Source organism: Prunus dulcis, chromosome 4 (assembly GCF_902201215.1).
Source record: "Prunus dulcis chromosome 4, ALMONDv2, whole genome shotgun sequence".
NCBI classification, from domain to species: Eukaryota; Viridiplantae; Streptophyta; class Magnoliopsida; order Rosales; family Rosaceae; genus Prunus; species Prunus dulcis.
Window position 1 is genome coordinate 1136089 of NC_047653.1, and position 15503 is coordinate 1151591.

General features: G+C 39.1%; 5 protein-coding genes and 1 non-coding gene across 8 annotated transcripts; 3 read left to right on the forward strand and 3 right to left on the reverse strand.

Annotated features, from left to right (window-relative positions):
* Positions 1–1878: 1878 nt before the first annotated feature.
* TRNAW-CCA lies at positions 1879–1950 on the forward strand. Its single transcript has one exon. It is a non-coding gene; the product is annotated as a tRNA-Trp (tRNA).
* Positions 1951–2068: 118 nt separating this feature from the next.
* LOC117626517 (pentatricopeptide repeat-containing protein At1g61870, mitochondrial) lies at positions 2069–3629 on the forward strand. Its single transcript, XM_034358241.1, has one exon. The coding sequence runs from the start codon at positions 2163–2165 to the stop codon at positions 3339–3341; it is 1179 nt and encodes a 392-aa protein (XP_034214132.1). The 5' UTR covers positions 2069–2162; the 3' UTR covers positions 3342–3629.
* A 150-nt stretch (positions 3630–3779) lies between these two features.
* Positions 3780–8473, reverse strand: LOC117626516 (chaperone protein ClpB1-like). Of its 3 annotated transcripts, none has more exons than XM_034358237.1 (9): positions 8033–8473; positions 7553–7705; positions 7216–7445; positions 6824–7111; positions 6340–6665; positions 5905–6241; positions 5604–5813; positions 4470–4871; positions 3780–4365 (listed from the first exon to the last, which is right to left on the reverse strand). In XM_034358237.1, exons 2-9 carry the CDS (start codon positions 7692–7694, stop codon positions 4306–4308), a joined length of 1995 nt encoding a protein of 664 aa, XP_034214128.1. In that variant the 5' UTR covers positions 7695–7705; positions 8033–8473; the 3' UTR covers positions 3780–4305. The 3 variants fall into 3 exon arrangements, with proteins under 3 accessions (XP_034214128.1, XP_034214130.1, XP_034214131.1); XM_034358239.1 differs by having other exon boundaries at positions 8210–8403; XM_034358240.1 differs by lacking the exon at positions 8033–8473 and having other exon boundaries at positions 7541–7651.
* Positions 8474–8963: 490 nt separating this feature from the next.
* Positions 8964–11758, reverse strand: LOC117623740 (cardiolipin synthase (CMP-forming), mitochondrial). The gene is made up of 9 exons (XM_034354697.1): positions 11198–11758; positions 11021–11087; positions 10842–10916; positions 10647–10698; positions 9967–10052; positions 9795–9869; positions 9575–9669; positions 9380–9483; positions 8964–9256 (listed from the first exon to the last, which is right to left on the reverse strand). Exons 1-8 carry the CDS (start codon positions 11683–11685, stop codon positions 9393–9395), a joined length of 1029 nt encoding a protein of 342 aa, XP_034210588.1. The 5' UTR covers positions 11686–11758; the 3' UTR covers positions 8964–9256; positions 9380–9392.
* A 585-nt stretch (positions 11759–12343) lies between these two features.
* LOC117624142 (probable serine/threonine-protein kinase PBL23) lies at positions 12344–14304 on the forward strand. The gene is made up of 5 exons (XM_034355280.1): positions 12344–12560; positions 12857–13038; positions 13154–13343; positions 13438–13829; positions 13949–14304. The coding sequence occupies exons 1-5, from the start codon at positions 12344–12346 to the stop codon at positions 14231–14233; spliced, it is 1266 nt and encodes a 421-aa protein (XP_034211171.1). The 3' UTR covers positions 14234–14304.
* A 561-nt stretch (positions 14305–14865) lies between these two features.
* On the reverse strand, positions 14866–15216 carry LOC117624145. The gene has a single exon (XM_034355284.1). The coding sequence runs from the start codon at positions 15214–15216 to the stop codon at positions 14866–14868; it is 351 nt and encodes a 116-aa protein (XP_034211175.1).
* Between the last annotated feature and the right edge of the window lie 287 nt (positions 15217–15503).

The following is a 15503-nucleotide window of genomic DNA, read 5'->3' on the forward strand; positions in this document are numbered from 1 at the left end:
AACTAAAATTATATAGATGGGCATTATAAAATGAATACGTGTGTGTGTGTGTTTTTTTTCTTTAACATGGAGTTTAGGCGGCAAAGAAACTTAACCAGGGCGCCTAAATTTGTGAATTAGTTGGTTTGAATTTAAAATTTTGAAAACGCCTTCACCAAAAACCTTGAAGGTTTTTACAACGTAGTTAGACTGATAAGCACGTGATACAGGTGAGGAGATGCGATTGAAGATTCGCTGATGCCGTGGGGTCCGCATCTCCCGTCCCATACACCATTGATTGGTCAGCTAATAATTCTATTTTCACATGAAGGTGACGAGAAGTTTCTTGCCAGAAATACGTGGCATGGACGGTTTGGCGGTGTTGGTTTGCGCCAACTCTATTATTCAATTTCATCAAGTACACCACCAGTAATTCTCCATGCAAGCGAGGATTTTACCCCAATATGGGCGTACATGTTAAGAAAATGTTGGTCCTCCTCCATTTTTCTGATGTAAGGTGATGATTTCTGTTGGTTGGTGGCATTTGCGGTCTCTATGTGCAGATTGAATTGGTGTTGAGGCTTCTTTTTTTTCCTTCTCTTTTCTTGTTGTTTTTCTTTGAGTTGTTCAGTCTTTTTTAAGATCACGCATTTGTTCATCTCATGCTTGGGTTTTGGATAGTATTGGCTATTTCAATGCTATCTTTTATACACTCTTATAGTACTTATTATTTTTTAATAAAGCATCTTTTCCAACAACAAAAATATGCAATCGATAGTCTAAATAAATTGCAATGGGAGGGGGTTTTCTAAACACACACTACTAAAGTGTTATGAGGGTTCAAACTTGAAACTACTAGTCTGCAAGTAAAGTCCTATTTTCCACTGAGCTAGACCCTATTGGCCGAATTCTTTAACTAATAGCAAGAACTTTTTTTTTTTTTTTTTTGGGGCACCATACCACCATGGCTTGTTATTTTAGAACTTACGTTGTAATCACAAGTGATTTGTGGATTAAGTGGTTAAGGTCAGTAATTCCTGTTATTTATGTCGCTAACTTTGTTATGTAAAGAAAAAAGAAAAAGAAAAAGGGTAGATACTAAAATAGAGGGAAAAAAAAAACAAAGAATATGTGCCTTTCTTTAGTATGAATTAATTGAGTACATGCGCAGACATATGCAAAAATTTAAAGTTTCCCATTGCCTTTCACGACTTTGACTATATTTTAAAGCAACCCTTTGAATTGTAGTTTAAACTTGGAAAAAATAAAGTAGATAGATGATAAATGGTAGAGTTGCATATCAATCATGCCAGCATTACATGTTAGACCTTGAACATGGTAGCTACTAAGTGTTAGTAATGCGATTTTGATTTCATTATTGTGTCGTTTCCCCACATGTACATACGTGTGGTGGTGTGGATGTCGTTTTCTTGCAATTCGTTATCAATAGATCAGTGGAAAATGTAAAATTATTGATTTCCGAAAAAGGACATGTCGACAGAATTCTATTTACCAATACTGATTTGGCATCAGTCAGTCATGTGCCAACGAAATGGTCATTTTAAAAATAATATAATAACAGAAAAAAGGTCTATTTGCTCATCAAATATTGCAAATCAATATAAAACCCAAAAATAAAAATAAAAATAAATAAAGCTTGAAGGTACTAAACTATTATATAAAAATTAGAGACCGGGCCGCATGCAAGCCCATGTGACTATGTGATTGACTTCATTCGTTAATCTAAGTGCACCTGAACTGAAATATATGAAATTAAATTAGTAAAGCAGATTAGATTATTCTTTTATTAGGACAGAAGACACAAAATCCCTTCTTAACAATCCCCGAAAAAACACACATTCTCATAAATTCTACAAGATATCATCAACAACCAATAGGGGATCCGTGGCGCAATGGTAGCGCGTCTGACTCCAGATCAGAAGGTTGCGTGTTCGATTCACGTCGGGTTCAATACCCATAACCCTAATTTATTTTTTATTTTTTATTTTTTCAACTTCACAACGAGCTCACCAATCTCACACTTTCCTTACCCACAGCAGATCATCCCCGAAATCATTTCCTCTAGTCTCACTCACTCTCCTCTCAACCCTTCCCAATCCCTCTGTAAAACCCTAGCCACCTGCCAGCCCCCATCTCGCTCTCTCTCTCTCTCTCTCAAAGCCATGTCTCTATTATCTCGCCTCCGCCATGCCACGCTCGCCCACCACACTCGCCACCTCTCCACCGCCGCCTCAGTCTCCACCAAGGACAAGACCAGAGCTGCCCTCTCTCTCCTCAAGGCCGAGAAAGACCCCACCAAAATCCTCGAAATCTGCAAAACCGCGTGCCTAACCCCCGAGTCTCACCTTGACCGCATCACCTTCTCCGTCGCCATCAACAAGCTCAGAGACGATAACCACTACGACTTGATCCGCCAATTCCTCGACGACCTGTTCGTCTCCCGCCCCGACCTCAAAACGCAGCGTTTCGCTTCCCACGCCATCGTTCTCTACGGCCAGGCCGATATGCTCCACGACGCCGTTCGCACTTTCGAACAGTGCGACGAAATGGGTATCCCTCGGAACGTGAAAACGCTCAACGCTCTGTTGCTTGCTTGCATTTTTGCCAAGAATTACAAGGAGGTAAATAGGGTTTTTCTAGAGTTCCCAAAAGTTTATGGGATTGAGCCCAATTTGGATACTTACAATTATGTGATCAAGGCGTTTTCGGAGTCTGGTTCGACGAGCTCGGCCTATTCGGTGTTGGCCGAGATGGAGAGGAAGAATGTGAAGCCGGATGCGAATACTTTTGGGCATTTGCTTACAGGGTTTTATACTGAGATGAAGTTTGAAGATGTTGGGAAGGTGACGAATTTGATGGAGAAGCATGGGTTTCAACCTGGGCTTAGTACATATAACATTAGGATCAAGAGTTTGTGCAAGTTGAGGAAGTCTGCGGAGGCCAAGGCATTGTTAGATGGAATGTTGTCTAGGGGTATGAAGGCAAATGCAGTCACTTACTGCCATTTGATTCATGGGTTTTGCAGGGAAAGCAATTTGGGTGAAGCAAAGAAGCTGTTTAAGAATATGGTGAACAGGGGCTTCACGCCTGATTCTGACTGCTATTATACTCTTGTTCACTTTCTATGCAAAGGTGGGGAGTTTGAGAGTGCTTTGCAGTATGCTAAGGAGAGTATTGAGAAGAATTGGGTTCCAAATTTCGCAACGATTAAGTCCCTTGTGGAAGGGCTTGTGAGCATTTCCAAGGTATCAGAGGCTCGGGAGCTTGTTGGGCAAATGAAGGAGAGATTCACGGTAAATCAAGATAAGTGGAATGAAATTGAAGCTGGCTTGCCACAGTAACTAAGCGAAGATGGTTTATTGATATGCTTTCGTTAATTAGATTAGACCAGGAAGTTTGAAGTGAAATGAGGGCAACATTTGTATGAAATGGGCTTTTTCTTTCTTTCTCAGAACATAAACTTCTGTCTGAATGTTTTTGGTTTAGGAAATTTTGTTGATGCCCTATTTACATTTGCATCTGGATTCTGGACAAATAAATTTAGATTTCTGTGTAGTGCCGGTTGGCTTTTATGTAGATGCTTGAATGTCTTGGAAGATAGACAAAAGTAAATAAAAAAAAAAAAAAAAGTATTTTCCCTACAAAGAATGTTGGAACCATCATGCATTTGAATGACCATAGTTCTAGAAATTTATATCAACAATTCAATTACTGAAGTTGCTTTGGTCACTTTATATCGAGTAAATCTGTGCAGCTGACATCTTTAACATCTTAACAACTTGGCATATAAGGCTTTGATCAGAATCAGATTATGATGAGTGGCAGATAGAACAAAAGTGCTTAGCAGCTGCCTATACACATGCATTCGATCGTCGCCTGAAATGAATTCTGCTGAGACTTTTACAACGTAACTAAAAACCTATGTTCTCATAAAACAAAGTTAAGAAATTCCAAGTAAATCCTTTGCTGTAACAGTTGGTGAAAAAAAAAAAAAAAACTTTTTGTTTGGTTAGCCTATGACAATTTACATCTACTTGGGACTTCAGTCAACTTGGCGAAGTAAAGCTCAAGAATCCTCTCAGCTCATCCTGTCTTTGCTAAGTCCCTTTGAGGAATGGGATGCAACGAAGACTCATGTCGAGATTGAAAGAGTCAATGCCACACCCAAAAAGGCAAGTTAGCTAATGGCATTCCATTAAGCTTCAAACATCATAGTATGGGGCTTCTTCATATGATTAGCTTACTCAGAACAAAAGTTTTGTGATTCGCCTCGCCGGCAAATCTTTTAGCAACTCAACCCTCAGTTCACTTTTTAGCCCTCTTGTTCTGCCTAAGCTCATCCTCGTTCAAGGCAGCCACTGCCACCTAAAAACAGTCATGAATAGTGTAAGTATATATTCACCCATACTGAACTTAGTCAATTAAGAAATATTGAAAGAGTGAATGCCAGTGAAAACAAAATTACATACCATTTTAGGATTGTCGAGGAAGGACTTGATACCACTGGGAATTGTAACTAGATCCTGAATTGTATTAATTAGCTCTTGAACAACAGCAATAGCATGACCCAATTCAGCATTAGCACTAGTGATTAATTTGTTGTGAATTTTTCTTAGAATGTAGACATTCTTTGCCCGTTCTTTCTCTTTACGGTACATCAATCTCAATTCCCTTAAAGATGCTAATTGATTAACATCTTGTTCTTCAAGTGAAGGTCTGCAATTTGCCCAACTGAAAGACAATTGGTTTGTCTCCACTGAGGCTTCAATATACATAATAGAAAAATCATTTATCCCGTTCTTTGCAAGCTTCTCGAACAGCACAGGGACCAAGTTCTCTTCAAGCCACATCCTTATTTTCTCCCCACCATTCTGTTAAAATAAAAGAAATAATCTAAAGTTGTACACCCCAAGCTCAATTACAATCAGAAAGAAAGCTTATTGTCTGGTGCAATGAACATGTGTTTGATCAATGTTGCGCAAAATTTGTAAAAGAGCTGTTTGATAATTATATTTATTAAAAAGCGGGAGAAACTCAAACATTCTATACATTTGAAAATGTATGTGTGTGGACATAAGATGCATGTTCATGGCACATATGAAAATGTGGACACGTGCCCTATACATCAGAATAACCATTTCTGAAAGTAAGATGGATCAATAAAAGAAAAGAGTAAGAGTCTACACAAAATGTGCACTACTGACAAGATTCAATATCCAATAAGATGCAATAAGATATGCATCTGCATGAATATAACTCATATAAATGTTTTATTGTAATTATCTTGAAAATCATTATTTGTTCCTAATTTCACAAAGAAGCAGCTTTAGTCAGTGCAGTGTTAGGAGTAACGAAAAATCTAAATTGACAGTGAAGTGGAGAGAGTAGTGCGGAATGGTAGACATGAGGTCTCGCAGCATGCACAGTGGTGATCTGTCTATAGAAATGCTAAATAGACTATGGCTCCTTTCTCCTCTCCACAATGCATCTGAAGCTTGTTTATTTAGTTTTGCTAGCTGTTTGTTTGTTTTTCTAATAGAGTTATTGTTTCTCTTCCTTTTAATAGTTCCAATAAGAAAGATCATCGAATATGAAGGACATACAATTCTATCTCCAAGCCAAGTTGACCTCTGCACGATAATATCTAATGCAGCTTCAGATGGGTATATGATGAGGCCCTTCTGTGTCATGCAGCTGGCAATGTCCCTTAGCTGGAGCCTAGCAACCGCCTTCAACTGCTGAAAGGACAGAGACCTAAATGCAATCACATCATCCACATTTTCAAGAAATTGAGGTCTGAAATGCTGTTTTGTCTGCGAAAGAGAAGATGCGAAGGTCATTTGGGTGATATGATAAAAATTTCCCTTAAACAAAACAATATACATCGACCTTCCAACACCTTACCTCCCTCAGAAGAGAAAGATAACAGTGATTGTGTTTTGTTTCCCATGCATCATCATATAACCCTTCTTTGACAGGGAACTTTTGAACTTCGTCTGCACATTTGCAATGCCATGGCCAGAATTTATCACATCCAACATTTGTTGTCATGATTACCAATGTTTTAGTGAAGTCAACAGTGTTCCCCTGACCATCTAATAGATAACCAGAACCTATAATCTCAGCCAGAATGTCAATAACAGACACATGAGCTTTGTCAACATTGTCAAACAAAATGACACCTAGAGGCCTCTTCTTAACAGCCTCTGAGAGCTCCCCCTTCATGCCTGGCTCCATGTGACTACAGGAGCAAAAGTCCAGAAATAATGCACAAATAAGCTCAGGAAAAATTTCAACCTGAAAAAAATATAAGAATACTCCAGTCAATTAACAAATTACCTTGAGAGAACACCAATTAGGCGCGAGAGAGAATTTGGACCTGTGTGTTTTGCCAGATCGAACTCTGTTATCATGTCTTTGTCTCCAAAAAGTAGTTCTGCCAATGCTTTGGCAATTTCTGTCCTCCCATGACCAGAGCCACACATGAAGAGGAAGGATCCAATAGGGCGTCGCTGAGGCCTCTGCCTTGACAGAGCAGCAGTAACTGCATGTAGGACATGTTCCTGTCCAATTACTCTCTTCGCAATTCTTTGTTCAAGGTTCTGAAGCAGTGGTGGTTCAGAAAGCAACCATGGTGGTGGAGCATCAATCAAGGGGCTCACTGCCTACATGAATGTTAACGTAAAAACTATTGAGACCATGGAAATGCACCACTTTTGAATTTCTAATGGGTAATAAAAAGCCAGTCACCCAGAGTGTCATGCAGTATAGTCAGTAAAGGAAGAAAAATTCTTGCATAGGAGTAAGTAAAAGATATATCCACCTTCGCAATAACATGCGAGCTAACGGTTAGCTCATGCCTAAAATCTTTTCGAGTTGTATATAAAAGCTCAGTCACATGGTCATCAATCCATTGCAACATCCCAGAGAAATTGTTCACCTTCTTTAATCTTGCCTCATTTATACAGAACACCAACCTTTCGTGCATCCTTTCCAACAAAAGAGCCTCTCGAGCTCTGATGTCATATCTCTGCCGTGAAGTTTGTAACTGCATCCACTTCATCTCCAACTGGTTCCATGTACCCTTCAATTCTTCATGTTCCTTTGTCACCTGAATAACACCAACCCCACATTACATATTTCTCTGAAAAGCAGTGCATACTGAAAAGACCAGAAAAAGACCAATGTTGCCCATAACTAATAGGAGTAGCTTACACGATCACTCCATTTTTGGGTGGATGGATCTCTCTCTTTCTTGATTTCATTTAACTCAACAAGTGTTCGACGCAACAGGTACTCAAACACATCTAGATCATCCTCTTCTTGTCTAGAGTACTCAAATTTATCCCTCATTTTTACACAAGCTTCCTCTAAAAGCTCAACCACCTTAATTTGCAAAATTTCCTTCTGGGTGTCACCAACTTCTCTACTATCAAACTGAAAAACTGAAAATAAAAAAGAAGAGAAACCAGGACAATTAATTAACGAAAAGTAGAATAATATGGCATTGCCAAACTAATGATTGTGAAAGGAGTGGTACCAATTGACTAACCATCAGGGTATTGCATGATGATGCGACAAGCAAGAAACACGGCATCTGCTTCAATTTCGACACCATAAGCCAGCTCTAACTTCTCCTGATCTTCAAATTGGAGTTTCTTAATACACTCTCCCATCCATTTCTCTGTATCCATCTTTGTCAAACCTTACAAGGTCAAGATAATTTTCATGTCAGAAAAAAAAAAAAAAGTAGGGGACAAGCCAACAAAGAAACACGCCCAATTTAATTTAATTTAATTAAAAAAAAGATAAATACTGCACACGTTTCCTATTAGAAATAGAACTCTTCCCGAAGCTAGCAGAGCAAGAAAAATGGGAAAAGAGCTAGTCTTTAAATTGAACTAGACTTCTATGAAGTGCTCTGAGACTATCGAGATTCATTTATATTGATTAAATTCTCTAGCTTTTGGACTTGTGAAAACAAACCCAAACCCGACATTATCCGCAACAACATAAGACTTGAAGTTCCTACCTTTTCTCGGCAACGAAATGGAATTTCGGCCTAAACCGACAGAAATGATGCGCACGGACGTTGAATTTGGGTTTTCTCCTTCGACGGGAAAGGCATATGAACGAGAAAGACGAGAGGGACAAAGAAAAGAGAAAGCCCTAATTCTCACGTACAACGTTAAAATCTTAAAACCCTAACCTGTTTTGGTAGTATCGGAGAGAGAGAGAGAGAGAGAGAGGAGTCCGCGAGATCGCTTAAAGCCCTTTGCTTTGCTTACTAGTTTGTAAAGAGAGCGCAAAGGAGGGAGAGTGAGGTTTTTAACTGCCAAATGCCAACCGACCTCACCCGGTCGTCCGAACCGGCTGGACGATCCCCACCAAGTCGTCGTTTCGTTCTTGGGTCTTAAAGCTCACTATTCTGTGGGGCGCACCGCACATATGAGATCCCCCAGTAGGCCCAAAAATTGGAACCATTTGCCAAAAATTATATCTTGTATTAAAAAAAAATTAGGAGAAAAAATACTTTTGGTCATTGGGATTAAGCTTGAATTTAAATTTTTCACCAAACATTCAATTTTCCCAATTTCGTACACTTCACGTTAGCAAATCAAGTCAAATGTGTTACTTCTTCCGTTAATTAACTACTTAAAACCCACGTGCCCAGTGCGTGCAGAGGCATTATTGAAACAAAATTTTTAATAAACAAAATATTAAGAGATGAGAGTTTGACATTGAAAAATGGAACCAACACAAAACCTTATATGTAAAAATGAAGTTTTTAATACAAACTATATTGAAAAATGAGAGTTCGACATTGGGAAGAGGAATTCGAACATAAGAACTCAAGCACAAATAACCGCTCCTAAGAGCTGCTTCTTTGCTTCATAACATTTTTCTCTTTTATAAAAATTATTCTTGTTATGACCAGACTTTGTGTCGAGGAGAGATACACATTTATAAAAATTAATCTCATTTGCACGCATTGAGAGTCTTAAGATCAGAAGAGAAATCAATTAATAATTCAAGTAACCGGTGTACGCGAGCTGAAAGAAGCTTTCAAAAACCTATACAAGCTTGGACATCCAACCACTCTTGTCCGACATCAGCATCTGTTACAATTTCCTTTTCAAAATTTCTCTAATTCTATACAGGTCAGCAATCTATCATTGTTACTGTTAACAACTTCGCTGAGTTGACATCCGTTGTCATTTCCTTCCACACAATCTTCACTCGTAGCTCACGAGAACTGCAAGAGTGATTTGATTTCCCAAATGTGAATAACAAGGAGCTTGTTCGTCAAAATTCTTCTTAAAGTACATAGCTTATGTTGCATTTGAAATCCATGACAATTGCAGACTGAAAGATTCACCGTGTTATTTGAATTAGGATTTCCGAGCAGTCAATGCAGATCTCCTCAAGTGTTGTGCTCCATATGCTGCTGTAGAAGTCACTGTTGTTGATGCCACTAACCAACTGCAGCAATTTGAAATGAACAATAGGCTGTCTGAGCATATATAATATCAAAGAAGACGAATTACAGAGCAAAGGTTCTGCGCCAAATCACCTCAAGTATGTAATGTATATTTGAGTATCCTGGGTTCCAAACTCTGGTTGAAGCAGAGCTGCCGCAACTAAAATCAACTGGAAGACCGTGTTAAGCTGCCAAGATCCACAGTATTGGTTACAAAATTGCGGATGTCATCAAACAGCAATCACAACACGTGCAGTGATTTTATCCCAACAGAGCCTTGAGCACTGTACGAATGTAAAAGAATAAAGCTTACCTTACTAATAAAGAGCGGTTCAACCTTCTCGGGACGGGTTCCCCCAATGTTGAAAAAGTCGGACCAACTTTTCCACTGACAAAATTCAACAATGTCAAATCCAGATTTTGGCTACACGAGCAAGCAAGTTATTTTGGCCAAAACACTTATAAGACAGAGAGAAAGGTCTCACCTTCCACTCCAAGTTACTAGCTCTTTGATATACTGCACCACCAACAAGCCCAACATCGCGAAACACAATGAGTCCAACAAGTCCAGCTTCAGAACACAAAAATCAAATGAAAAATTAGTTTCCCAACCACACAATATTTTAAATCATCTAATTAAAGCAAACCAATTAAGACATCAGAAACCAAAGGAGATAAAACCAGAAGGTAAACAACAAGAGGAAAATAAGCAAACATTAGCAAAGTATCTACTTATTTTGGTAGGTTCAGAATGCAACTGTGAAACACAAATCTCATTATGAAGCTCCCCAAATTACATTGGAATACAAATTCCACAGGTACAATGATAACAAACAACATGTGCGGGTGAATATAGCCCCTAACCAGACTCTAGAGTATCCCTTCTTTTTGGGCATTTCTTTCATCCTGCTTCTTTACAGTTTTGGATAGTCTAAAATTTCAGCACAGTGTGTGCATGAATATGCAAGTGTGGCATCTGTGTTCGTATCCAAGGCTAAAAGGGGATGGGGTTATGTGCGTGTCTGAGGGAGGAGAAGTATAAAAATCGATGTATGTAACCATTAGCAACAGCCTAATTAATTATCAATGTGACAAAGAAAAAATGCATATGCAGACGGGCATTCCAAGTCTCACAAGAAAAAAAAGGGGACTACTTGGTACTTACGGTGAAGAAGACCCTCATGCACCATGGCCAAAGCAACGCATCCAATAAGAACCTGTATCATAATTAAATGGAAAACTATCACATTTACTAGGTAATGGAAAACCATAATTAAACGCCAAATAAATAGTTCATGTAGGAATCAAAGTGTTACCTCTATCCTTCTGAGAAAATTGAAGGAACAAAAAAAGCTTATACCTTGTCAGCAAGGGGATCCAGGTAGGAGCCAACAACAGAATTGATCTTCATCCTCCTAGCCATGTATCCATCCAACTAAACAATGCAAGGACAAATGAAAATCTCATTGCAGAAGAATAACATTCATCATTAAAGCTTAAATTGATGTCTATGTGAAAAAAAGGCTTAGTAATAACTACCCAATCAGTTGCCCCAGAGATAGCCAACCCCACCATTGCAGAAGAATACCATTCATTTGCAATCATCCTGTATATCAGTTACAAATTCAATTCCCAAGATGTGTACCATCCAAGCAATTGCAATTGCACTATTTTAAATTTAGAGCAATTGCACTATTTTAATAACAAAATGTGTACCATCCAAGCAAAGGACCCGAAACCATTCGACTTATGGAGATCAAATTGGGCAAATTGACGAAATCATCACTGGCCTCTTTCAACCCGACACCACGATCCAATACGGTGGGAGCAGGCGAGAGTGACCCGACCTCAAATGGGAGCGGGAAGCTCGGTCTCCTCCGTAGGAGATTCAAGCTTAAGGAAGCTTCGATCTTTCTGAGAACGACGCCGTTCCCACGAAGGTAGAGCGGAGTGGCGGACTGCGAGAGCTTCCATGGAGGGCAAGAGAGGAAGAGCGGTCCGTGAAAAGGAATGATCCAATTGGAGAGTGGAGAGAGAAAGGTCCTAGAAATCTGAGACGGCAAGCGAAAGAGAGGGTGAGAGAGAGGGTAAGAGAGAGTAGGATATTGAAGAGGCGCCGAGATGTATGAGGCTGTGGCCGTGAGGAAGGTTCTCGATCTTTTAGGGTTTTCAATTAGGGCTTTCAGGGACCTGAAGACCGCCATTACTGAAACATTTTTTGAAGAAAAGGATAGCCAAGACTTAGCAGTAAATTTGGGTTTTGCAGGGGCTTAGCGGTCTGTATGTATGACATGTCACACGTGCATGGCTCTCTCTTGTCTTTACACTTGGAATTTCCCCAATTCTTTTATTTATTATTTCAATTTTTCATGGGCTAGGCTACTTGTAATAATGGATCCATAGAACTCAAGTTCCATAAGAGTTTGGGTTGTAATATGAGCTACAAACCCATTGCGATCAATTATAATTTTCACATCCGAAACTGAATTGAAATTTTTTGGTGGTAAGCAAAATTAGAAAAAAAAATTTATAGAAAAAAAAATTTAACATACAAAAGTTAAAAGTTACGAGATAAGTGTGATGACGTGGTATGATAATCTTATTCGAATTTTCTTCAAAGAATAGAAGTTAACTTGATTTAAGCTTAACAAAAACGTATCGTAGGGAGCGCGTTATGTTGTAGCCGACAGCTCAACTTAATGGTTTAATTTTGTAAAAAAAACCAAGTAGAACTAATATTAACGCTGCTATATAAAACTTGTTGTAACATGCCAACGCATACGTAGTAACAACTTGTTACTGGTCTTTTAACAATGTTGGCTTCAAGTCCAAGATTTTCTTGATTTGTTTGTTGCCATTTCCATGGACTATCTGAGAGGGTTTGCAGAAAAAGTAACGTTTCTGCCGCCGGAGGCAGAGGCGCCAGGGAGGAGAGAAAAGATGAGCTGCTTCTCTTGTTGCAAACGGGTGGATGAGCCTGAAGAATCTGTAAGGAATACCAGAACAGGGAGGACATATTCTAATTCTAGTGGCGGGAGGAGATTGACCGCCCTTATTGCAACTTTCTCTATTAAGTCAGGTAGGATGGTGGCAAGAAAAGCTATTCATTCATTTTGTTTCAGTCTTGATTAATGAAATGCAGAGGTTTGGTGGGATTTGATCTGTTCAAGTTGTGTTTACAAATATCTTTTTGTTTAAAGTTTGGTTTGCTAATTATGAATTAAGGTTGGATGATCATATATTTGCTTTGAAACACATCAATACAAGTTGCAAAGAAATTTATATATAGGAAAATGATCTGACATAGAGACCAGGCTTCCTTGGTGAACTTTTTGTGGACATCTCTTATATGGCAGGCATGTGATGAATATGCAGGTAGCAGCCAATGTAGGAATTTGCACAAAGTGATACTTAAGACTGGACATGCAAAAAAATCTGCTCAGCTCTTTACATATCAGGAATTAGCTGCTGCAACTGATAACTTCAATCCTGATTCTCTGGTGGGAGAAGGTGGATTTGGGAAGGTGTACAAAGGACACATAGACAGCATCAAACAAGTATCTCTCTCTCTCTCTCTCTCTCTCTCTCTCTCTCTCTCTCTCTCTCTCTCTCTCATGTGCTGATAATTGTAAGAAGGTCTTGCAATTTATATTTTTGATTTGTTCCTTTCAGGTTGTGGCCGTGAAGCAACTGGACAGGAAAGGATTGCAAGGGGGTAGAGAGTTCTGTTCTGAAGTTATCATGTTGAGTTTGGTTCAACACCCAAACCTCGTCAATCTGATTGGCTACTGTGCAGAAGGAGACCAGAAAATTTTAGTGTATGAATTCATGGCCAATGGTTCTTTGGAGAATCACTTTCTAGGTATGGAAAAAAACTAATTTGGACCTAAAAGTTTCATATAGTGATGGGCTACTTTTGTGCAACCAAACTGAATGTACATTTTCTTTTTGTTTAGATCTATCTCCAAATAGAGAGCCTCTTGATTGGTATACCAGGATGAAAATAGCTGAAGGAGCAGCTAGAGGACTTGAGTACCTGCATGAGACTGCCAATCCACCGGTGATTTATCGCGACTTCAAAGCATCTAATATACTGTTAGATGACAAATTCAGTCCTAAGCTCTCTGATTTTGGACTTGCTAAGTTAGGTCCAACCGGAGACAAGGACCATGTGTCTACAAGGGTGATGGGAACTTATGGCTATTGTGCACCAGAGTATGCTTCAACAGGACAGCTGACAACCATGTCTGATGTATACAGCTTCGGCGTTGTATTTCTGGAGTTAATCACGGGAAGGAGAGCTATTGATGATAGAAGGCCAGTTAGAGAACAGAACCTAGTCAGTTGGGTATGTTAACACTCATGAATTAGCAAGGCCAATGTTAAAAGGACAGAAGAATCATATATATAAGACTACATGTTCTTTGCAACATTAATTAATACTGATCCTCTTTGTTCATCATGCAGGCAAAGCCAATGTTAATGGACAGAATAAACTATGCATCAATGGCTGACCCGTTGCTTGGAGGGAAATTTCCGGTAAAGGGTTTGAATCAAGCTGTTGCAATTGCAGCAATGTGTCTCAATGAGGAAGCTGACTGCCGACCTTCAATGGGTGATGTTGTAACTGCCCTTGAGCATCTATCCTTGCCAATATATGATGAACTGGATGCCAAGGGTGCATCAGGAAACAATGGTGGGCATGTTGAATCAGTAAAAAGAAAAAGTTTTAAAGGAGACCGAGAGCTATAGCAATTTGCCTCAAGGTGCAAGCTGAAGAGGGTGCATTTCAGATTCAAGCTGAATCTTATTTCCATTACTAACTATGGGGATCTTTTATTTGTATTTTCCTGTACCTATTATAATTAGCTTGTTCAATTGATAAAGCTGAATCTGTAGTTTGTATATATAATCCATTCCCTGTACCCAAAATGGTTGACAAAAGAAAAGAAAAAAAATCAAATTCTAAGAGATCATGTATCAGTTTTGCACTAGTGGACTGAAATCAAAAGCCTTTTGTCCACTTTAAATTCTATTACTTCGTAAGTTCGCTGCTCTTCTAGAATCTAGATCAATCCACAAACCACATAATCCAACTCCTATTTTATCAGACTAAGACCAACTCCTATAACAGAGTACTTAGGAAACAAGATGCAGTTTCTGGTTACCTTGCCCACTATATCCAGTTGCTCTCTCTGGCAGCATGTCCATCCCAATTCCCATGAAAAAGGAAAAAAATAAAAAAAAGGGAAAATAAAAGTATTATCAGAGAGACTATGGCAAGAGAGAGTTTTGAGTTTCATTGAATGTATGTCGTGAACTGGCAAAATGGTATATAAAGCTCAAAAAACATTGTCAGCACCTCTTTGAGAAGATGGTCTAACTTAAATTCTCAAGTTGTTCATGTCATCCTTGAGGATCCTGTAATTAAACCCAGGAATGCCATTTAGCCGATTGGTTTCTGCAACTTTTGTAGCGGAGCATATGCTTGATAAGAATCTTCTGCTGCTTCTCTTCTTCCTTTTCCAGGTCATTATCAAGAACCAGAAGCTAGGCTTGCTCGAATGAGTGCAACTGCTGGAAGTCATGTCAACTATTTGTCCCTGAGGCTTCCTCGAGCTTGAGTTTCCACACGGCCGGTCGAGCTCAAGATTGGTGAAATACTCGATCTCCTTCCTGACAAGCGAACCTACAGTGCCTCGCGTGCCTATTGCAATTGGAGCTGGTGCAGCCATTGTATTTGTTACAGGGAACTTGATTTCTGTTGTGTTGCTGGCTTTATACTGCATATTTTTTTAAAGGTGTAAAGTGATGTAAGAAGCTTCAGGGTGAAGAAAGTGGTGTTCTTGGGGGTCTTTTTCATGAGACTTGAGGGAAAGTTTGCTTCAAATTTGGATAATCTTTTCTTTGATTTTTATAAAACTCTTTTAATGCAGTGCTTTTGGTAAAGTGGACAGCATGAGAATTTCCATAATTGGTGTTTCGGTTAGGACATGGGTCATCATATTATCCCGGTGGTTGC

Coding starts and splice junctions, on each gene's coding strand:
- LOC117626517 (XM_034358241.1), top strand. CDS start 2,163: ATGTCTCTATTATCTCGCCTCCGCCATGCCACGCTCGCCCACCACACT.
- LOC117626516 (XM_034358237.1), bottom strand. CDS start 7,694: ATGGATACAGAGAAATGGATGGGAGAGTGTATTAAGAAACTCCAATTT. Junction 7,446..7,552: donor CATCATGCAATACCCTGATG/GTTAGTCAATTG, acceptor TTTTATTTTCAG/TTTTTCAGTTTGATAGTAGA. Junction 6,666..6,823: donor GCTCGCATGTTATTGCGAAG/GTGGATATATCT, acceptor ACATTCATGTAG/GCAGTGAGCCCCTTGATTGA.
- LOC117623740 (XM_034354697.1), bottom strand. CDS start 11,685: ATGGCGGTCTTCAGGTCCCTGAAAGCCCTAATTGAAAACCCTAAAAGA. Junction 10,699..10,841: donor TGGATCCCCTTGCTGACAAG/GTATAAGCTTTT, acceptor ATTATGATACAG/GTTCTTATTGGATGCGTTGC. Junction 9,484..9,574: donor ATATACATTACATACTTGAG/GTGATTTGGCGC, acceptor AAATTGCTGCAG/TTGGTTAGTGGCATCAACAA.
- LOC117624142 (XM_034355280.1), top strand. CDS start 12,344: ATGGACTATCTGAGAGGGTTTGCAGAAAAAGTAACGTTTCTGCCGCCG. Junction 12,561..12,856: donor AACTTTCTCTATTAAGTCAG/GTAGGATGGTGG, acceptor ATGAATATGCAG/GTAGCAGCCAATGTAGGAAT. Junction 13,039..13,153: donor ACATAGACAGCATCAAACAA/GTATCTCTCTCT, acceptor TGTTCCTTTCAG/GTTGTGGCCGTGAAGCAACT.
- LOC117624145 (XM_034355284.1), bottom strand. CDS start 15,216: ATGGCTGCACCAGCTCCAATTGCAATAGGCACGCGAGGCACTGTAGGT.